Source organism: Balaenoptera borealis, assembly GCF_965194805.1.
Source record: "Balaenoptera borealis genome assembly, chromosome: 9".
NCBI lineage: Eukaryota > Metazoa > Chordata > Mammalia > Artiodactyla > Balaenopteridae > Balaenoptera > Balaenoptera borealis.
The window spans coordinates 115579489-115598547 of NC_138873.1; the positions used below are offsets into that span (position 1 = coordinate 115579489).

The following is a 19059-nucleotide window of genomic DNA, read 5'->3' on the forward strand; positions in this document are numbered from 1 at the left end:
AAGTTAAGCACATCTTTAAATTAATTATCAACTAACTAAACAAAACTATTCAGTGCTGCGGTTTGTTGAATGTCGTATTAATAATCTCTGCATTTAATTCCTAAGACGGCAAGCCTGTCTTGTTGCTGTAGAAAATGCATGGCGCAAAGCTCAAGAAGTCTGTAATCTTGTTGGCCAAACTCTAGGAAAACCTTTATTAATCAAAGAAGAAGAAATGAAAGAATGGGAAGGCCAAATAGATGATCACCAGTCATCCAGACTCTCAAGTTCGTTAACTGTACAACAAAAAATCAAAAGTGCAACAATACATGCTGCTTGCAAAGTATTTATAACTTTTGAAGTAAAGGGGAGAGAGAAGAAAAAAAACCGTATCTGAAATTCTGACCAAAATATATTGTGTTTGTATCTTTTTGTCTATTTGTATACTTTTTATAATGTTTGCTTTTGTCCTGAATATAAATGTATTGTGTAGTCTATAAAGTGTTTCTCCCCCAAGTCTGTCAGTCCTTGAATATAGTTCCACAGAATACTTATGTTTACTTTCTGTTTTTGAAAACTTACTATGGGAAATACTCTTTGGAAATAAATGTGTTATATGTGCACACTTGCATAGTGACAGTTCATATAAGTGTGTGTGTAAATAATTTGATATTCCTACTACAGGATGAAATATTGACACAGTTATTAACATGATTCTTAACATTCATAGAAAGAATGATGAGCAATACATAACTTTTGATAAAAGGGTAATGAGATATACTAAGAAAATATTTTGATGACTGAAATAAAAGATAATATATGGACCAGACTCTCTTCACTAGGGCTCCTTTGATTATACCAGCACTCTCCAGTACAAATATATATAATGCAATCCACATATGTAATTTAAAATTTCCTAGTAGATACATTTTTTAAAAAGTAAAAAACGGTTGAAGCTAATTTTAATATTTTATTTAACCCAGTATATCCAAAATATTATCATTTCAGCATGTAATTATTCTTAAATTAATGGATATTTTATATTCTTTTTTATACTAAGTTTTCAAAATCCAAGGTGTATTTTATATTACAGCACATCTCAATTCAGATGCTAAATTTTCATCAGAAATACTTGATCTGTATTTAAGTTTTTTAAAATATAGGCAGAAAAAATAGATTCACACACCCAGTTGTTCCAGACATTCTTGAAAGATCTAGTAACTGGATCACGTGTCAGTTTTTAAATAAAATTTTTTTTTTTAATTTAAAATTCAGTTCCTTAGTTGCACTAGCCACATTTCAAGGACTCGAAAGCCGTAAGTAGGTCATGGCTACCGTGTTGGACAGTGCAGGGCCATACACTGAGAAAATACTGATCCTTAAGGCTATCTGAGCAAGTACATATCATTGCCATTGCATTATACACCATCTGCAGGTGTGTCTACATCAGCCAAGTCTGTTATGCAGCACAGGCTTTCCATTCCCTGCCATACAGCTAAGCCCTAGGGTTTTTCCTTTGATATAGCTTGACACTCATATACCAATGTTTCTTTCCTATAACGTATTCCAGTATGTAGTTTTCACTCCCGCCCACTTTCTTAAGTGGCACTAAAACCGCTTAATCCATCTCTTCTGTAGTATCCTTGGTGGGAAGGAGTGTGGAAGCTAAGAAGAAAACTTCTAGAATCCAACACCGCTATTTTAAAATCCTGATTTTACTACTAGAATGTAAGCTCCTTTAGAATGGAGATCTTGTCTTTTTCTCATTCACAGCTGCATTCTCAGTCTTAGCATAGTGACAGGGCCAACACAGAGTCGGCTCTCAAATATCTGCTGAGCAATGTACTGGTTATAGGAACTTGGCAAGGCACTTTAATTTCTTTAAGCTTCTCTTTCCTCACCAATGAAATGAGGCTAATAATACCTACCCTGCAGTGTTGTTACTACAAGGATTAAAGTTGATAACTGTAAGACCACAAGAATAATGCCTAGCACATAGCAGTTACTTGGTAAATGGTAGCCACTATACCAGCTGCATTCTTTGATTATTGTCAACCCAAGTAAAAGTTGGCTTTTCCAAATCTATCATTAAGATGAATTTTTAAATAGTCATATTAAAAATAAACTTATCAGAAAACCAGTTTAAGGTATGTTGAAGTTTTATTTCCAAAAAGAGTTAAATAAATTATATTTTAGCTTTTATTTATCCAGTTGGGTAGAAAAGTACAATTGAGTCTGTACATCAAGAAAAAAATTGTTCATACTCAATAAAATTTAATCACAGGGGGTGAGTTTTCTTAGCCACGGCTTCATTGTATCTTTGGTTCCATCATATTTGGTAAAGAAGGTTTTCAACTTAGCAATAAATACCTAAAAACAAATTTTAAGTTAGCAAACACTTTTTAGAATTTACAGGCATTATTAAAGATGTTGCCTCAAAAAAAAATCCTATAAAATGGACAGTCCTACAATTCTGTAGAGCATCTAAGAGAAGTAATCCTTCAAAGATTGGACTGGTTTATGTATGACATCCTGTGTACTTTAAGACTAAGGGTATCAAATTTAGTTGTCAGTTAATGGCAAGTTAATTTCTGACACATGGCAGATACTGGAGTATCACAATGAATTACTTAGGGGACCTGTGCCACAGAGCCTGCTAGAATAAACCTAGCCCGAACTTAATCCTGACAGAATTTCTTTCTTCTGAACCCCTTTTTAAAGAAAATCTTTCAAGAAAGCAAAAAATTGTAATTGCTGTTTTCTGAAAGAAAATTTCTTTCTAATTAGGATATTTGAAACAGATCCACTATGTTCCAAGCTCCTTTTTAGAAGGAAATACTATTAAAATAAGGTTTCTGAATATTACTGATAAAATTTAGGATTCCATTCAGCTACATGCTAAAGATTCCATTTTTTGTAGTAGCGATTTACCTTACTTATGTCAGTATTCTTATTTGACAGTTAATTTGAGTTCAGTGTAAATAAGACCTGGAAAAATATTTTTTAACTTAAGATTCTGTGCCTCATATTCCATAAATATTGTTATGACCTCCTTGGAAATGTAGGTTTAGGAGACGCAAATTCTGTCAGACTTGTTGATGAGAATTTGATAGTGAGGAATTCTTCTCACTGGCCTAAAAACAATAAAAACATGAATTATGAGGTCAAAAGTGGGAGTTAACATATTATCTACATTACAAAATTATGTGGAAGACAAATGTTTTATTATTCATTCCAGAAAAAAACTATATAAATCGGTTTAATTAAAATAACAAACATGTATTATTTTATTCATATTATATTTGCAGCCAAATAGTTTCTAATAGCCATAAAATCTCCTGTGGCCTAAATCACTTTAACATGTTCAGTTATGTTAAAAGACTGGAATTAACAGTGGCTTATCCAAGTCAAACACTTCTCAGGGTGAGGTAATAGATACTTTTCAAGAGGAATTATTTGTACTATTTTATTAAACCGAATAACATTCTTTTATCACCTGTTTAGCAGGGGGATATTCTGTTTCAGCCACCCTCTGGAGCTCTGGCTTCAGTGTCCCAACCAAAAGTACTCCCAAATAGCCATGTCACTTATGGATGTTCACCAGTCCCACCTCAGAATGAGCAAATGCTGGCTTTGGACTTCAAATGTAAGTTGGTACTGTTATAACAGTGATAAAACAAAACAGCTAATCAAAAACATATTATTTGCTACACAGAGTTTGATTTATCAGGGTTTCATATGCTTGATACAATTAATAAGGCAAATCAGTGAACCAAAAACTAAAATCAGTTTCCACACTAAGAGATTAAAAGCCTAGGTGGCAGGAGAAAGTACTAATCTAAATGATCCTGAAACAAGGCAGTGATCCCTGAATTTTAAAAAAAATCCTCCAAATATCATGTTGCCATCTGGTGGCAGTGGGGGGTGTGTGTGTGTGTGTCCATTTTTTTAAATATAGAGATTCTGTCATCCTCTGCTCCTTCCCTTCTGCAAACGATTTTGCACAAAAGACTCAAAAACAGGTAAATAGTTCCAATACTTCAAACAGAAAAATTTGCACTGATTACATTCATTACATCCTAATTTTTCATCAGTTTCTATACAAGACTATGAACTCCTCAAGGGTAGGGCTATGTCTTAAACATTTCTTTTCCTAGTACCTGGCTAATAAAAGGCTAAGAGGAGGAAAAGCTGGTTGTCAGTTATTCTGCTTTATTCCCAAATCAGAAGGATAGCATTTATAGCAGAGTACCTCAATGTTGGTACACATGGAAGTGGGGAAGGGAAATGCAGGGCACTGATTCCAGAGTCAAGTACAAATATGATCTTCTATAATAGGCTTTGAAAATTAATGGTAATGGAAACAAATTCAATTTAAATATCTATTTATTAAAAGTTTTAACTGAATTTATTAGATGCAGTTTTATAGTGGTTGCAGTCAGAATTTCAAAAGCAACTTTCCCTGAGAGTGTGTTGTGGGCTGTTGTTTTGTTTTCTGTTGTTGTTTTGGGGTTTTTTTGGCTCTAGTTCACTGTTTTTATTTACATAACCACCTTTCTCCCAGACAAGCAACATTAGCAAAACTTAAGGCAAAGATGCCTTGCTGGTGACCATCCTGTTCAATTTTCTTCCGCGGAGGGTCTTCTCAGTGGCCAGTTACCACATGGAGTTCCTGCTGTGTTTGCACATTTTCTACTGGGTCAGCTCTAAGTGAGGACCTTTGCCCTACCCTCCTGTCACCACTGAGAGTGATTATACTTGTGCCACACATTGCTCACCAACAGGCCATGACAAACTCTCAGGGGAAGTTGCTTTCTTTGAAATTCTGACTTCAACCACTATAAAACTGCATCTAATAAATTCAGTTAACTTACAACTTCTAATAAACAGATGCTTAAATTGAATGTTTCCATTACCATTAATTTTACTTTCAAAACCTATTTTAGAAGGTTATATTTGTACTTGATAGCAATAATGAATTTGTATCTCATACAAAAACAGTTTTTATGCTTTTTCTTTTTACCACATCAGCCATGTTTATTGTAATTCCATTTAAAAAGAGTGAGTGTAATGATTCAGATAAATCAAGTCTAGCCCCAGTAAGTAAATAGCATCAAAAGAAAATTTTTCTTAGTTTATGCTAAACTAATGATGAAAGGTCTAAAGTATTACATTCTATATCGGAGTAGGAGGTGAGGTATAATTAAAGTTGAATGTCAATCAAATACAATACAAAATTATTTTAATATAGCAAATGTTTCACTAGCTCAATACCTGCAAGGAAAGCATAGATTTCTTCTTCATTGTACCTAGTCCTAAAATGATAAAGATGCAGTGATACAGGCTGATGTGTTCTGCAAAGAATCCATGATGAATATGCAGCCGAAACCTTTGAAAATTTTATTTGCAAACCACAGAGGTCGGCATATATTTGAGGAATGACTATATTTGTTTCATTCTGTAGGAATGTTGAGAATTCATAGCATCCCCAAATGTTACTACTCTTAAACGTTACATTCATTTAAAGTATTCAGGGACTTCCCTGGTGGTCCAGTGGCTAACACTCCACACTCCCAATGCAGGGGGCCCGGGTTCTATCCCTGGTCGGGGAACTAGATCCCATATGCCACAACTAAGAGTTCTCATGCTGCAACTAAAGATTCCGCATGCTGCAACTAAAGATCCTGCATGCCGCAACTAAAAGATCCCGCATGCCGCAACTAAAAGATCACACATACTGCAACTAAAGATCCTGCATGTGCAACTAAAAAGATCATGCATGCTGCAACTAAAAGATCTCGCATGCTGCAATGAGAATCCCGCACGTGGCAACAAAGATCCCACATGCTGCACCTAAGACCCAGTGTACCCAAATAAATGAATAAATAAAACTTATTTTAATAAATAAATAAAATATCCAACTGTTCGTTTGAATAAGAAATAGAGAATTGATGATCTCACTAACATTAAATCCAACACTTTAGACATGTTTATCTAAATGATTAGACATTTCATTGTCCAATATTAACTAATGGTTTTTCATATTATTTGGTGACAACTCTGGAAACATAACCCTGCAATAACCACACGACTGAATAACTATGAGAACACCTGCAGCTCTGAGACTTGGAGAGATTCTAGCCCTCACTCCACCACTGCAGCCCTGATGTCAGGAAGAGCAGAAACCCCAGCAGGGTCTACAGAGCCACCCAACCACTGCTTCTCCATGTGTTCAGAAAGGGAATATGGGAGTTGAGAGAATAATGAACTTCTTGGAAGAGAGCAGGCATGACAGAGGCTGTCACATCACTCCCAGAAGTATATGTGGAGGCAGTTCCTTCAATGCTTAGTTTGCAGTTTGCAGTCTGCTACCTTCCAGAGCTTATTACGACTAGAAAGAAACAGGTAAAGTCTGAATATAAAGAATTTTTTAAAATCTCGATCAGGAATGTGTGTAGTTGTAATGCTACACTTGCAAGCAACATCATTTAAGAAGAAGGGACAAAAGCTAAAATTAAAATGCTTGAAATTAATAAAACATATAAGAAATCAAAGTTTTGTTTAGGTTTTTATCTTTAAAAAAAAAAGAATTCTGAGTACTCTTCTCCCCTTCCTACCCTGTCTCACATACAAACTGCTATTTCCCATGAATGCTCTCTCTCCAGTCATACACAGTCAAGATAAACAGCCCAAAATCTTGCACATAAGTGCCCTTAACTGAGTCTGCATATCACAAATAAAGCCAGACATCTTTTCATTTTTGCCACTGAGAAGATGAATTATCATGGATGGTGAGGTTTTCATGACTTATTTGGGGAAAAGTGGATTATGTGTTAAAAAAACTGTTTTATCAAGTCTTAATAACAGTTATATTAGGGTATATTTTGCTACCTGCATCATAATTCTTTTTTCATACCCTGTCCAAAATATATCCCCTTTCCAGCCAAGCCTAAAATAATCCAGGACAAATGTTGGAATAAATGTCAAGTTACAATTATTTCTTACAGTTTTTCTTATTCTTTTTTACTAAAAAAAAATCAGTATTGAATCAGCATGAAAATGTCAAAAATAAATGACTTTTATTTTCAAGGTTTGAAATGAACTTTGGATAATCTTCTTACACCTGTAGAATCCCTTAAACCATTGTTTCCTAGATGTCTGTGATCAGTTATATCCCTATGCCAATTATTATTTTTAGAACACTTTTTATTCTCAAGTGGCCTTGATGCTTTTAAATTCATGGTTTTACACTGTTATCTGAAAAATCTTATAAATATTTGTATATATAGATGTAGATACATAGATATATAAATTATCAAAATAAAAGGGATTACTCCTTTGCCACTTCCCCATTACTACTAACAGTATAGTTTTTTAAAAATGAGGGGCTTCCCTGGTGGTGCAGTGGTTAAGAATCCACCTGCCAATGCAGGAGACACGGGTTCGAGCCCTGGTCCGGGAAGATCCCACATGCCGCGGAGCAACTGAGCCCGTGCACCACAACTACTGAGCCTGCACTCTAGGGCCCATGAGCCACAACTACTGAGCCCAAGTGCCACAACTACTGAAGCCTGCGCGCCTAGAGCCCGTGCTCTGTAACAAGAGAAGCCATCCAATGAGAAACCCACGCACCGCAACGAAGAGTAGCCCCCGCTCGCTGCAACTAGAGAAAGCCCGCGCACGGCAACAAAGACCCAACACAGCCAAAAATAAAAATAAATAAAATAAATAAACTTATTTTAAAAATGAATCAGCCTCCTCTTTTTAAATAGGAAGTAATTATCCCTACTCTTAGCTCCCTGGCCTTTAAAATATTTATTCAGGAATAACATGGAATTAATAAGTTTTACATAAGATTACTAGAAGCCTGGTGAATCTTCTAGATGGTCAGAAAAGACCATTCCTAACTTCCTTTACTTTATACACGATATCTTAGTTCAAAATATATTTTGGAAAGGGTATGTGCAAACCAGGAGTCAGATTAGGCAAAATTTGAAAGCAGATTTATAAATGCTCCCACCTTGTCTTTAATAACCAGTGCTTCATGTGAGTCATGCATGCCTTCATTCTCTGGGATGACCATCTAAAACCATTCCAACAGTCAGAAAGCCTTAAAAAGAAAGAAATAAAATGCTTTTAAAACAACAAATGGCATAATGCGTATTAATACATCGCAAATGGCGTTTCTTGTTACCTAAGTCTAGCTATCATCTCTGAGAGAGGAATTTGTCTTTTATCCAACCATGTTGAGTTTATCTGTGTAAAAGTTAGAGAAAATAGACCTCGTCCATGAAACAAGAGTATTAAAATACGTAAAACACACACACACACACACACACACACACACACACACTCCGTGTCATGCCCAGTAAGTTTTCTGTTGTGAGAAATCAGCGTCGGAACCGTAGGTTATTTTATCTTAAGAATGTAATGTTTTAATCAGAAAAGTATAATCTAGCTACATAGTATTTTTCTGCATTTTTATTACAGTTTTATTATTCATTAGAGCCAATTTCTCTTTTCCACAAAGGATCTTTTTCTCATTTTGTACATGTTTAAAAGGAATATACATCAGACAAAATTTATTGTTTAGAAAAAAACTTTGATAAGCACACTGTTTTTAAAAAGTGTAATATATCTTATGGGGCAATCAGTCACCCCTGGAATACTGTGGAGCTTTTCACCCTGTAGGGTCAAAACTGAGCTAATAGTAAAAAGGAATTCTAAAGTCTTATATACCAATATTCAACATTGATATGTGATTTTATAATAATATTTTACTACAGTTCTCTGATGTCCCAAGAGTTCACAAAACTGCAAAAAAAAAAAAAAAAAAAAAGAAAAAAAAGAAAGCAAAAGAAAACTCAGGGTAAAACTCCAGATTTGGCGAGGCTAAAAAACTGACTGCAATCCCCACCTCAGCCCTCACTGATATGACATACAGGATCTGTCTGAAATAGGGTGAGTAACTCAGTAATTTCTTTCCCCCAAAAGGTAAGGAGAGTATACACCAATAAAAAGCTGAGAGTAAGACATGTATGCTGGAATAAACTACCCTCGAGTATATGGAATGCTAAATATTCTTTTTTTACTGAATAATCTGGTTTCTTTCCCAACTATATAGGGAAATGATATGTGAAAGAAACTGGACAAAGAACAGGCTAAGATCATGTCTCCATTACCCTCATAGTCTTGCTTGATTTTCCTTGAGATAAAGCTAAAAAGTAAATACTTTTCAGAAGTTACACTTTGTCATCCAAGGTAACCACCTGACTTTATTTTTCTCCAAAATTGTTTTGAGCCCCCATTTGCCCATCCGTGCTCAAGCTAGTTTTAAAAAAAGATTTTAAGAAGAGTTCCTGTTTGTTCTTAAAGCTAATTGCAATTTTCAAGTTTTCTTATCAATCAAATGTTATTGAAAAGTACTGTGCTAATCTCAATAAGTAGAGGTAGTGTTATAATTTATTGAGCCACCCTCCCAATCCCCGCCTCCAAGAAAAAGATAAGGAGGGAAGATTTAATTACGGAGCTTCCACTACAAAAGGAGAATGTGTACCGATCTTTATTCATTTTTGTTTTTTTTAATATTTACAGAAGGATGACTATATCATTGTGTTAAGGGATTTCTATTCTTGGACTTTACTTTTCAACATTTTTGTGCACATGTTGTTTAATATCTTTTATTTGCCAAAAGCCACTACATTGATTAACCCATTTCCTGCTCCCACAATCCCAAAGTATTATCTTAAATGATGTGTAAAGTTCTCCCCCGAAGGATGGTAGCTATTTTTTTTAAGGATGAAAGAAAATACAAGAATTACAGTACAGTACAACCCTTTGATTCCTTGAAGACTCTTAGCAGGACCATTGGCATACCTGAGTCAGTAGAGTTTCTAGTGGCGTTCAGCCGACAGAACCATCAGTACACCATCTTCAGGAATCTCCACAGTGAGAAGTCTTCCAAGATGCTTCTCTATGTATTATATCAGGCAAAAAGAAAAATATGTTAATTCACCTTCACTGTGCAATCTCCTTTAGCAAGATTTACATATGAAACACTAGATGTTTTCTAATTACTACCTCTGAACTCAGTAACTTACTACTTTTTATTTTTGGTATTGGATTGAAAGCTAACTAGAAGCATTACCAGGTCATTAGGTTTCTTCCCAGCTACAACTACTCTTCTTAAAATAAATGATAAATAGCATAATTTATTTCCCCTAATTCAAGCACCCGACTTTCCACAAAACTTGGGTTCACTTAACAGGTTTCTTACATTTGTGAGCCCAGATAAAAGCTCACTTGATAAACTTGGTAAAAATAGCTTAAAGAGAAATCTTAGACTGCAAGAAAAGCTTCCTTCAGTAGGAAAAGAATATCCTTTCTTAAGGGTAAATTGAAATTCCTAAGACCAATTTAATCCACAGTTAAAACAATAAAAGGTTAGAAGTTGGCACTGAGAATGTTTATTTTGTATGTGTGTAGAACACACACACAGAGAAAAAAAAATATTGAGATAGCCTAATTTGGAATTTTTTTGCTGAATTGGGCTATTCTCAGTCTGAGTTAGCACTTGTTGTTGATCAGTGTAATGCAGGTGCCTACATTACCGCTGCAGTGTGTACATCTACCAGAAGAATTCTGGATTTAGACATGTCGTGGGGCAGAATCAATGCGCACTAAATTTTTAAGCCGCCATCTGCTGACTCTTCACCGACAGAGGTCTGACTGGTTTTTCTTCCTTTCAATTTCTTTCCCAGCATCAGGTTTGTTTCCTGATTTACATGTACTCTAGAGCTGGACCATAGAGGTCAACTCCTGGTGCGCTTTCTACCTAATCCCAGACTTCTTCTACAGCATTTTTGATGAGTGGTCAGCCAGTCTTTGGTATTAGAGCATTGGTAGAAAATTATAAAGAATGATAGCATGAAGGCCAGTTTTGGGACGAGAGAGAAAATATGAAATGGGAAGAGGGAAAAGTGTATATTGAAGAGGAAAACTACTGGCTCAAGAAGGGAAAGCAGGCAAATAACACACTGGCTGAGGGGTTGCACATCCCTGCAATGTAAAGATTCTAACCTAGCTTCTCGCAGCAAATCCACTGTGTGTATGTGTGTGTTTTGTTTTTGTTTTTATTTACTTGGCCGCATCAGGTCTTAGTTGTGATGCTCAGGCTCTAAAGCACGCGGGCTTAGTTGCCCCTTGGCATATGGGATCTTAGGTCCCCGACCAGAGACTGAACCCGCGTCCCCTACATTGGAAGGTGGATTCTTAACCACAGGACCACCAGGGAAGTCCCACATGTGTATGTTTTTAAAGTACATCAAGGATGCCGCTGAATGAGATTTGTCTCTCTATGCTCTTTTCCACTTTCTGATTCCAAGCCAAAATGCTGGGTTTTTAAAGGCATACAAAATGCCGAGGAATTCCACAACTCTTAAGTCCAGACATCACTGGTGAGTCCATTTCACCCTCTAGGAAAAGGTCCTTAAAAAACTAATAATTTACTTCAGTAACAGCAGAAAGTGGTCCAGAGGCTGAGATGAAGTCCAGATGGAGGGGAACTTAGGAATTACTGAAGATATATTAACCAATTATTTGGAGCTTATTTGGATCCTGATTCAAACAAACTAAACAAAACTATAGCAGGAGACATTTGGAAATTTAAATACTGACCAGATGTTTGACGTTATTTCTATGTGTTTGCTCTTTTTCATAATACGGTTGTTTAAAATGGCATCTTTCCATTACTGCATGCTGTTTCCAGTAACAACACAAGAAAAGAGAACAAAAAGAATGAGAAGGCTTGGGTGGGTCACGAAGGATGGACATGCAGTCTGAAAGGCAGGCTGAAAAGCCAGGTGCCCAAACCCTGACATTTATCCAAGTGATAGTAAGGATAAGCCTGGGGAGTTTCCCGGGAGAGGGGTTGCTAGACCATCACGCGAGAAACTGGAGTTGCTAGTCAGGAGGTAGAGCAGGATCTGTGAGAGGGAATGAGGGCCTGCTTGGGGGTGGGGGGGCTTTCTGACCAGGAGGCAGGGCAGGATCTGTGAGAGGGAATGAGGGCCTGCTTGGGGGTGGGGGGGCTTTCTGACCAGGAGGCAGAGCAGGATCTGTGAGAGGGAATGAGGGCCTGCTTGGGGGTGGGGGGGCTTTCTGACCAGGAGGCAGAGCAGGATCTGTGAGAGGGAATGAGGGCCTGCTTGGGGGTGGGGGGGCTTTCTGACCAGGAGGCAGGGCAGGATCTGTGAGAGGGAATGAGGGCCTGCTTGGGGGTGGGGGGGCTTTCTGACCAGGAGGCAGAGCAGGATCTGTGAGAGGGAATGAGGGCCTGCTTGGGGGTGGGGGGGCTTTCTGATCAGGAGGCAGGGCAGGATCTGTGAGAGGGAATGAGGGCCTGCTTGGGGGTGGGGGGGCTTTCTGATCAGGAGGCAGGGCAGGATCTGTGAGAGGGAATGAGGGCCTGCTTGGGGGTGGGGGGGCTTTCTGATCAGGAGGCAGAGCAGGATCTGTGAGAGGGAATGAGGGCCTGCTTGGGGGTGGGGGGGCTTTCTGATCAGGAGGCAGGGCAGGATCTGTGAGAGGGAATGAGGGCCTGCTTGGGGGTGGGGGGGCTTTCTGATCAGGAGGCAGAGCAGGATCTGTGAGAGGGAATGAGGGCCTGCTTGGGGGTGGGGGGGCTTTCTGATCAGGAGGCAGAGCAGGATCTGTGAGAGGGAATGAGGGCCTGCTTGGGGGTGGGGGGGCTTTCTGATCAGGAGGCAGAGCAGTATCTGTGAGAGGGAATGAGGGCCTGCTTGGGGGTGGGGGGGCTTTCTGATCAGGAGGCAGGGCAGGATCTGTGAGAGGGAATGAGGGCCTGCTTGGGGGTGGGGGGGCTTTCTGACCAGGAGGCAGAGCAGGATCTGTGAGAGGGAATGAGGGCCTGCTTGGGGGTGGGGGGGCTTTCTGACCAGGAGGCAGGGCAGGATCTGTGAGAGGGAATGAGGGCCTGCTTGGGGGTGGGGGGGCTTTCTGATCAGGTCACAAGAGGAATGAGAAGAGGACACTGCTTTCTCTCTGCATACAAAAGTGACAGATCAAGTAAAATGATCTTCACTTATTCGTTGAGATAGGTTTGTTAAACCAACTTAACTTCATTATCTTAATCACTAGCTGCTGCAGATGAGTGCATGTGAAGTAATATAAAAGATTTTCATTAAAAAGTGTTGAAAACTTCTAAGGTAAAATGGTGTGTTGAGTCAGAACACAGAATCTTTTGAGATAAATAAAAATAAACAACAAAAGAATTACATTATGAATTTTAAAAAAAGTGACAGATTATCAAGAATATATTGAAAGGCAGCTGTGTGCCTACCACACTCCTGGGCATTATGGAACATTCTAGAGAAATACAAATCCCAGAATTTAGCTCATGAATCAGCATCAGAACATAATCGCCTGAGTAAACTATTCACGTAAAGTAGTTAGTTTGGTGACAACATTTGACAGAAAAAAAAAAAAAATCCACTTCTGGTAAAGTCAATAGTTACTGTTTGAAGAATCATAAATATATATACATGGGTAGACTGAGGTTGTGTAACAGCTCCAAGATACCTAAAGAAAGTGGAGTATGGGTCATAGCAAAGGAGGAAACATGGCATCAACCAGAAGAGAGATAAAGCTGCAGACGACAAAGGACAAACCAAACCAAAACTAACCGCGACAAACACTTGCCCTCCCCCAGGTCCAAAACAGAGCAATAAATTATACACGTCGCCTTCTTCCTCGCCCCCAAAACACCTAAAATGACGCAAGGCGAAGGAGAAGGAGCCGCCCTCGCCCTGCTTCTCCCTCAATCCGGTTACCGTCCAGCAGCCCCGGAGCGGAGGCCCCGGCCCGGCCCGCGCTCCGTCCCGGACGTCCCCGCGCTGCGACGCGGGCGCTCCATCCACACGCAGCGGCGCGGGCCTGTCCCCCGGGGGAGCCGGGATCCCGGCCGGCGCGCCGGGCGAGCCCCTCCCGGGCCGGGCTCAGCCCCCGGGGCGACGCGCTGCGCCCCCGCGGTCGGCTCCCCGGGCGGGCGCTCGCTGGGCAGGGCTGCTGGGGGCGCGCTGCGCTGGGACCCCGCGCTCCGCCGGGTCGTTCGCGCTCCAAGGCGCCGCGCCAGCGCGACCTCGGCCTGCAGGCCTCCGGCGTTTCAGACTCACCGGCCCTCGGCGGGATCTGCCGTAGTCCATCCAGAGCCCCCGTCTCGTGCTGGGACCCCCCAGCCCTAGGCCGTGCCATTTCCCTGCTTTGCCCACTGTTAGTGCAAAAGGTCAGGATGGCCTTCGTGCCCTCCGCATCCCTCACCCTCCTAACGCCGGCAAGGGCCGTGGTTTTTACCTCTTTTTCGCCCTTGCTTCTCAGGCCTTTTACTCCGTTTCTATTGCAGCTGCCCGATCCCAGGCCACTGTCCCTACTGAGACCGTCCTCCGGTCTCAAATCACCGCAAATCCACACCAGGATGCAGTGACCCAACGTAAACGCGACTCTGATCGCGTTCTTCCCAGCTTAAAACCTTTTGGTGGCTCCTGATGGCCAGCAGCATTAAAGGCCAACCCCCTTGCGTGGTTTCAAGGCCCCTCGAGATCTGACCCCTGTGCTCTCCGCAATCTCACCCCTCCTCCTCCTCGCGCGCTCCAGAAGAATTCCACACTCCCTTCTCTGCGATGTTCCCCACCCCCAATGCCTACCAGGCTTGTCTGGCTAATTTACTCACCTCTGTGTTAAAAAGTCGCCTCTGACATCACATCCTCCAGGACTGCCATCCCAGCCAGCAGAGTGAGACGACCCTCAGAGCCCCTGCGTGTTTCTCTCCATTGCGGCAAACCTCACTACTCCAGCTACGTAGTTACCGGTTTTCCCCACCCCACTCCCGGCAGTTCATCACCTGCTACTTTGTACCAGGCACGGGGCTAAGCAGGTGTTACGAATTATTTAATACTTACAACCACCCTAGGAAGTAGCTTCTGTTACTCCCATCATACACATGCAGCATAGGCTAAGAGCTTAAGAAATGTGTCTAATCTCGCATGGCCAGGACGCAGGGGACTCAGGCATCCATATTTTTTAAACTTACGCTCCGGGTGATTCCCGTATGCAGCCGTGATTGAGGATCGCTCTGTGGCCCGTGAGGTCTTTTAGGACAAGGGCCCATCCATGCTTCTGGACCTAGCACAGTGACTGAGACGCAGTAGGTGTTTGTGGAATGAATGGAGGCTTTATTTGATCCTCTACACCAGTCTAGAAGGCAGGCCCATTCAGAAATCGTAACTGCCTTGTTTTCAGATGTGCAAAGAGATCCAGAAAGTTGAGTGACTTTACAGTTCCTAAATGGCAGTGCATGTTCCGGACTAGGAACATCTGACTCCCCTGGGTTCTTTTCACCATCGTAGCTTTTTCTTGGACAGCCTCCCAAAGAAAGATTTCCTTTTGATTCTTCCTGGAAAACTTTGGTGATAAGAGTTTCATTTTCACCTCTGATCAGATTTAGAGCATCTGTAGTGCCAGAGTACAGAGTAGAAAGGGACAGGGTAGGTTCTGCTGCCAGAAGGAAAGAGGAGTAGCAACCTGCCTGAGCAACATCGCTCTTTGGATGTTTATCCTTAAAAGGAATTGCTTCAGTTACTGGAGTTATCTCGAGATCATTCCAGGTCATCTGGAATACTATTCCAGATGGTTCTGCTAAGCCTCTAGGTTGAAGGATTTTTAAGTAAGAAAGAGTAACATCAGAATTGGATTTACTGAACACACACACACACACACACACACACACACACACACACACCACCAGCAACAGTGCAGGGGATGGGTTGTCAAGGAACAAAAAGTAAACACAGGAAATGATGTCCATAGCAGGGTTGTTAATAACAACAAAAGGCTGGAAACAACCACCATGTCTACTGGCAAACGGAATGGTTCAATTGTGATGTTCACACAATAAATATTATACGTAAGTGGAAATGAATGAATTATACCTTGTGTAAAACATGAATAAATCTTGGAAGTATTACAAAATTACAGTCGTATGAAGGAACAGCCAAAGAATGTAGGAAAAAAACAGCCACCAAAAATGTAGGAAAAAAAGATATTAGAGAGCACTCAGGCTCCTTATTTGTTAAACAAAAATGTGATATCCATGTATACACTTGCATACAATATATGCAATTTATTTCACAGATATTTGGATGTTTATAACTCACAGTGCCTCTACAAGCACATGTATATGCATGCTATATAAACACATTATACAACTGGTATACAATGGACTGCGAAAGCATGATTGATGGCACAAATGTTATTACTATGGAGGTGATTGCATCTTTAAAATAGAGTTTAGCTGTATGGAGCGTCCTCAAAAAATTAAAAACAGAACTACCATGTGATCCAGAAATCCCACTTCTGGGTATATATCCAAAGGAAATGAAATTATTGTCTCAAAGAGATATCTGCACCCCCCCCATGTTAATTGCAGTATTATTCACAACAGCCAAGATATGGAAACAACATAAGTGCCCATCAACAAATGAATGGATAAAGCAAATATGGTACATATATACAAGGGGATATCATTCAGCCACCAAAAAGAAGGAAATCCTGCCATTTGTGACAACATGGAAGAAACTGGCGGACAGTATGCTAAGTGAAATAAGACAGACAAAGAAAGATAAATACTGTATGATCTCACTTATTATACGTGGACTCTAAAAAAGTCAAACTCAGACAGTCGAGTGGTGGTTTCCAGGAGCTGGGGAGGAGGTGGGAGTGGGGAGAGTTTGGTCAAAGGGTACAAACTTTCAGTTATGAGACGAATAAGTTCTGGGTATCTCACGTACAACATGGTGATTCTACTTAATAATATTGTGTTGTATACTTGAAATTTGCTAAGAGAGTAGATCTTAACTGTTCTCACCACACCAAAAAAAAAGAAAGAAAAAGAAAAAAGATAACTATGTGAGGTCATGGATGTATGAGTAAATTTGTGGTAATCATTTCACAGTGTGTATATCAAACTATCATGTTGTACACCTTAAATATATACAATTTTTATTTGTTAATTATACTTTAATAAGTCTGGGAAAAAATAAAAGAATTTAAAATAAAAAATAAAATAGAGTTTAAAGATAAAATAGATCAAAAAGTGATGAGAACGACTAAGACATAGTTAAATGAAATGGCTCCTTCTTTTTTCTAGCAATATTTCAATGATTTCTGTCAAATGAGTAAAAAAATAGCATTTCTTAGATTTTGGGGGAAAAAACTGACATTAGGTAAAATAGTAAGTAAAACAGGGAGAAGTAAATAGGAAGTGAGCAGATGATATAACCTTATGTCATTTGACATTTTCTAGCTGCTCCTTAGTGACAAAAGTTAAAATCTATATTTGTAACTGTAACAATATATACTATGCCAAAAAACCTGAGTCATATGAAATGTCCCCAAATAAAATTTCATTTGTAATATAAGACATTTTAACCATTCTTCTAAGTGAAAAGAAACTTGATTTAATTAGAGATCAACTAATTAATATATTTGTTATCTAACTCCTAGGTAATTTTAGTAACTTGTAGGAGAAAATTATTTTTCTCAAAATTCAAGGAAAATTGTGTGTCTCTTAACTTTCCTCTCAAATAACAAGAATTATGAAAAGGGTGACCCAGAGGGTAGCTTCTTTTAAAGTTTTGACTGAAATGAATGTTAAGTTTATAGATAAGCCATTATCTGAGTTTTGGTATTGCCAATATCCAGCACATTAAAGTTATTTATTATAATCCTTCATGTCTCCAAAATAAAATGTCTGGCTTTTGCACACCACAGCCGGCATCCACACTGAGTGAAAAAAATAATAATAATCATGTTTCTCAGGCTGAAAAGCTCTGTTTATGAAGTTGGAATCTGATATTTCTGTTTTGTGTTCAGTGGAGCCATTTTTGCCTAAATTGCCTGTCTGCAGTCTTCTTGTTGTTGATGACCTCTTTCATGTAAAAAGTTAATTCAAGGCAACACCCCTAACAATTTCAAAGCTTGCTGTGAAATATGGCATATATAGAGCTACTTTCAAGATTTTCAATGAACCACCCATTACCTATCTGTGATAATGGAGAACTCTCTTGCCAGGTGATTATGACATTCGGCTTCAGAAGCTGAATACATTTTATTGGTACCAATTAATTCTAACGATTAAGTTATAGTTTTCCTAGCTTAGCTGTTATTGGCAGAATTGTCATCATGCTGCTCGTGTTTCCTTCTGGCCACAGCAGATGGATCCTTGCACACTGGGTTGCATATCATGCATTAAAAACAACTGAGATAGGCAGAGAAAATTATTCAAGGACCGCCAGTCAGCATTTCTAACAATGTAATACATCAAGCGATTAGAACCAATGGCAGTCATGTAAGCAGAAATGTTACATTGACCTCATGATTCAAATAAAGCCAAAAACTCTTGAGCATGTCATGGTAGCCATGAGAATGGGGCTTGAAGACCTCCATCTACAGGGAACCTAGACCGGAGCCCCAGTAGCTACACTCTGAATTCCATCGCTGCATTTGTGCCACGGATTCACACTTCCCTGGGCAACTTTGACTCAAGGACTTCCCAGTTGTCCTGCTGAACCTTTCTTAGACTGCACGGCAGTTGGGATGCTTTCACCCCACCTCACTTCCCTTTCTGCTTCACTGGGGTCAGACTTACACTGCAGTCTGATGGATCTCCCAGCCTCTCCTGGCTCCTTCCCAGTTTTCTTTCATAGCACTTCCTTATTCAAATCCTTGTATGTTTAATCCCAACGTGTCATCTACTTCTTGGAAGACCTGGACTAATACATGTGTCTAGAAATATCTGTTGGGTACTCAATTAAAAGTGTAATAGTGAAGAACATTTGTATCCTATTACAAGTTAATCACTGAAGGGATGTTGCCTATATGCTTAAATTACACATAATGACCCATATCTGGGAACCCTGCCTCCCAGGTAATGAGCATTAAGCTAAAATACCTTTGTTTAGCTCACAGGAAACATCCTGACCAGGCCCACCTGTGAATGAGTGCAGG

General features: G+C 39.6%; 2 protein-coding genes across 13 annotated transcripts in view; one reads left to right on the plus strand and one right to left on the minus strand.

Moving 5' to 3' along the window:
* IRAK1BP1 (interleukin 1 receptor associated kinase 1 binding protein 1) overlaps window positions 1-602 on the plus strand; it is a 33360-nt gene extending 32758 nt beyond the window's left edge. The window contains exon 4 of the mRNA XM_082405103.1: window positions 106-602. Coding sequence (XP_082261229.1) covers window positions 106-376 — 271 coding nt within the window. The 3' untranslated portion in view covers window positions 377-602. The remainder of the gene's footprint in view (window positions 1-105) is intronic.
* A 1518-nt stretch (window positions 603-2120) lies between these two features.
* Window positions 2121-18976, minus strand: LOC309634696 (uncharacterized protein). Of its 12 annotated transcripts, none has more exons than XR_014248296.1 (6): window positions 14726-18976; window positions 13542-13578; window positions 9856-9952; window positions 8000-8089; window positions 3476-3636; window positions 2121-3113 (listed from the first exon to the last, which is right to left on the minus strand). XR_014248296.1 is itself a non-coding variant. In XM_082405106.1 (5 exons), exons 1-2 carry the CDS (start codon window positions 14248-14250, stop codon window positions 9873-9875), a joined length of 501 nt encoding a protein of 166 aa, XP_082261232.1. In that variant the 5' UTR covers window positions 14251-14340; the 3' UTR covers window positions 2121-3113; window positions 3476-3636; window positions 8000-8089; window positions 9856-9872. The 12 variants fall into 12 exon arrangements, 3 of the variants coding, with proteins under 3 accessions (XP_082261232.1, XP_082261234.1, XP_082261233.1); XR_014248299.1 differs by lacking the exons at window positions 13542-13578; window positions 14726-18976 and adding an exon at window positions 14350-14614 and having other exon boundaries at window positions 2121-2349; window positions 3029-3113; XR_014248300.1 differs by lacking the exons at window positions 13542-13578; window positions 14726-18976 and adding an exon at window positions 14350-14614 and having other exon boundaries at window positions 2121-2349; window positions 2911-3113.
* Between the last annotated feature and the right edge of the window lie 83 nt (window positions 18977-19059).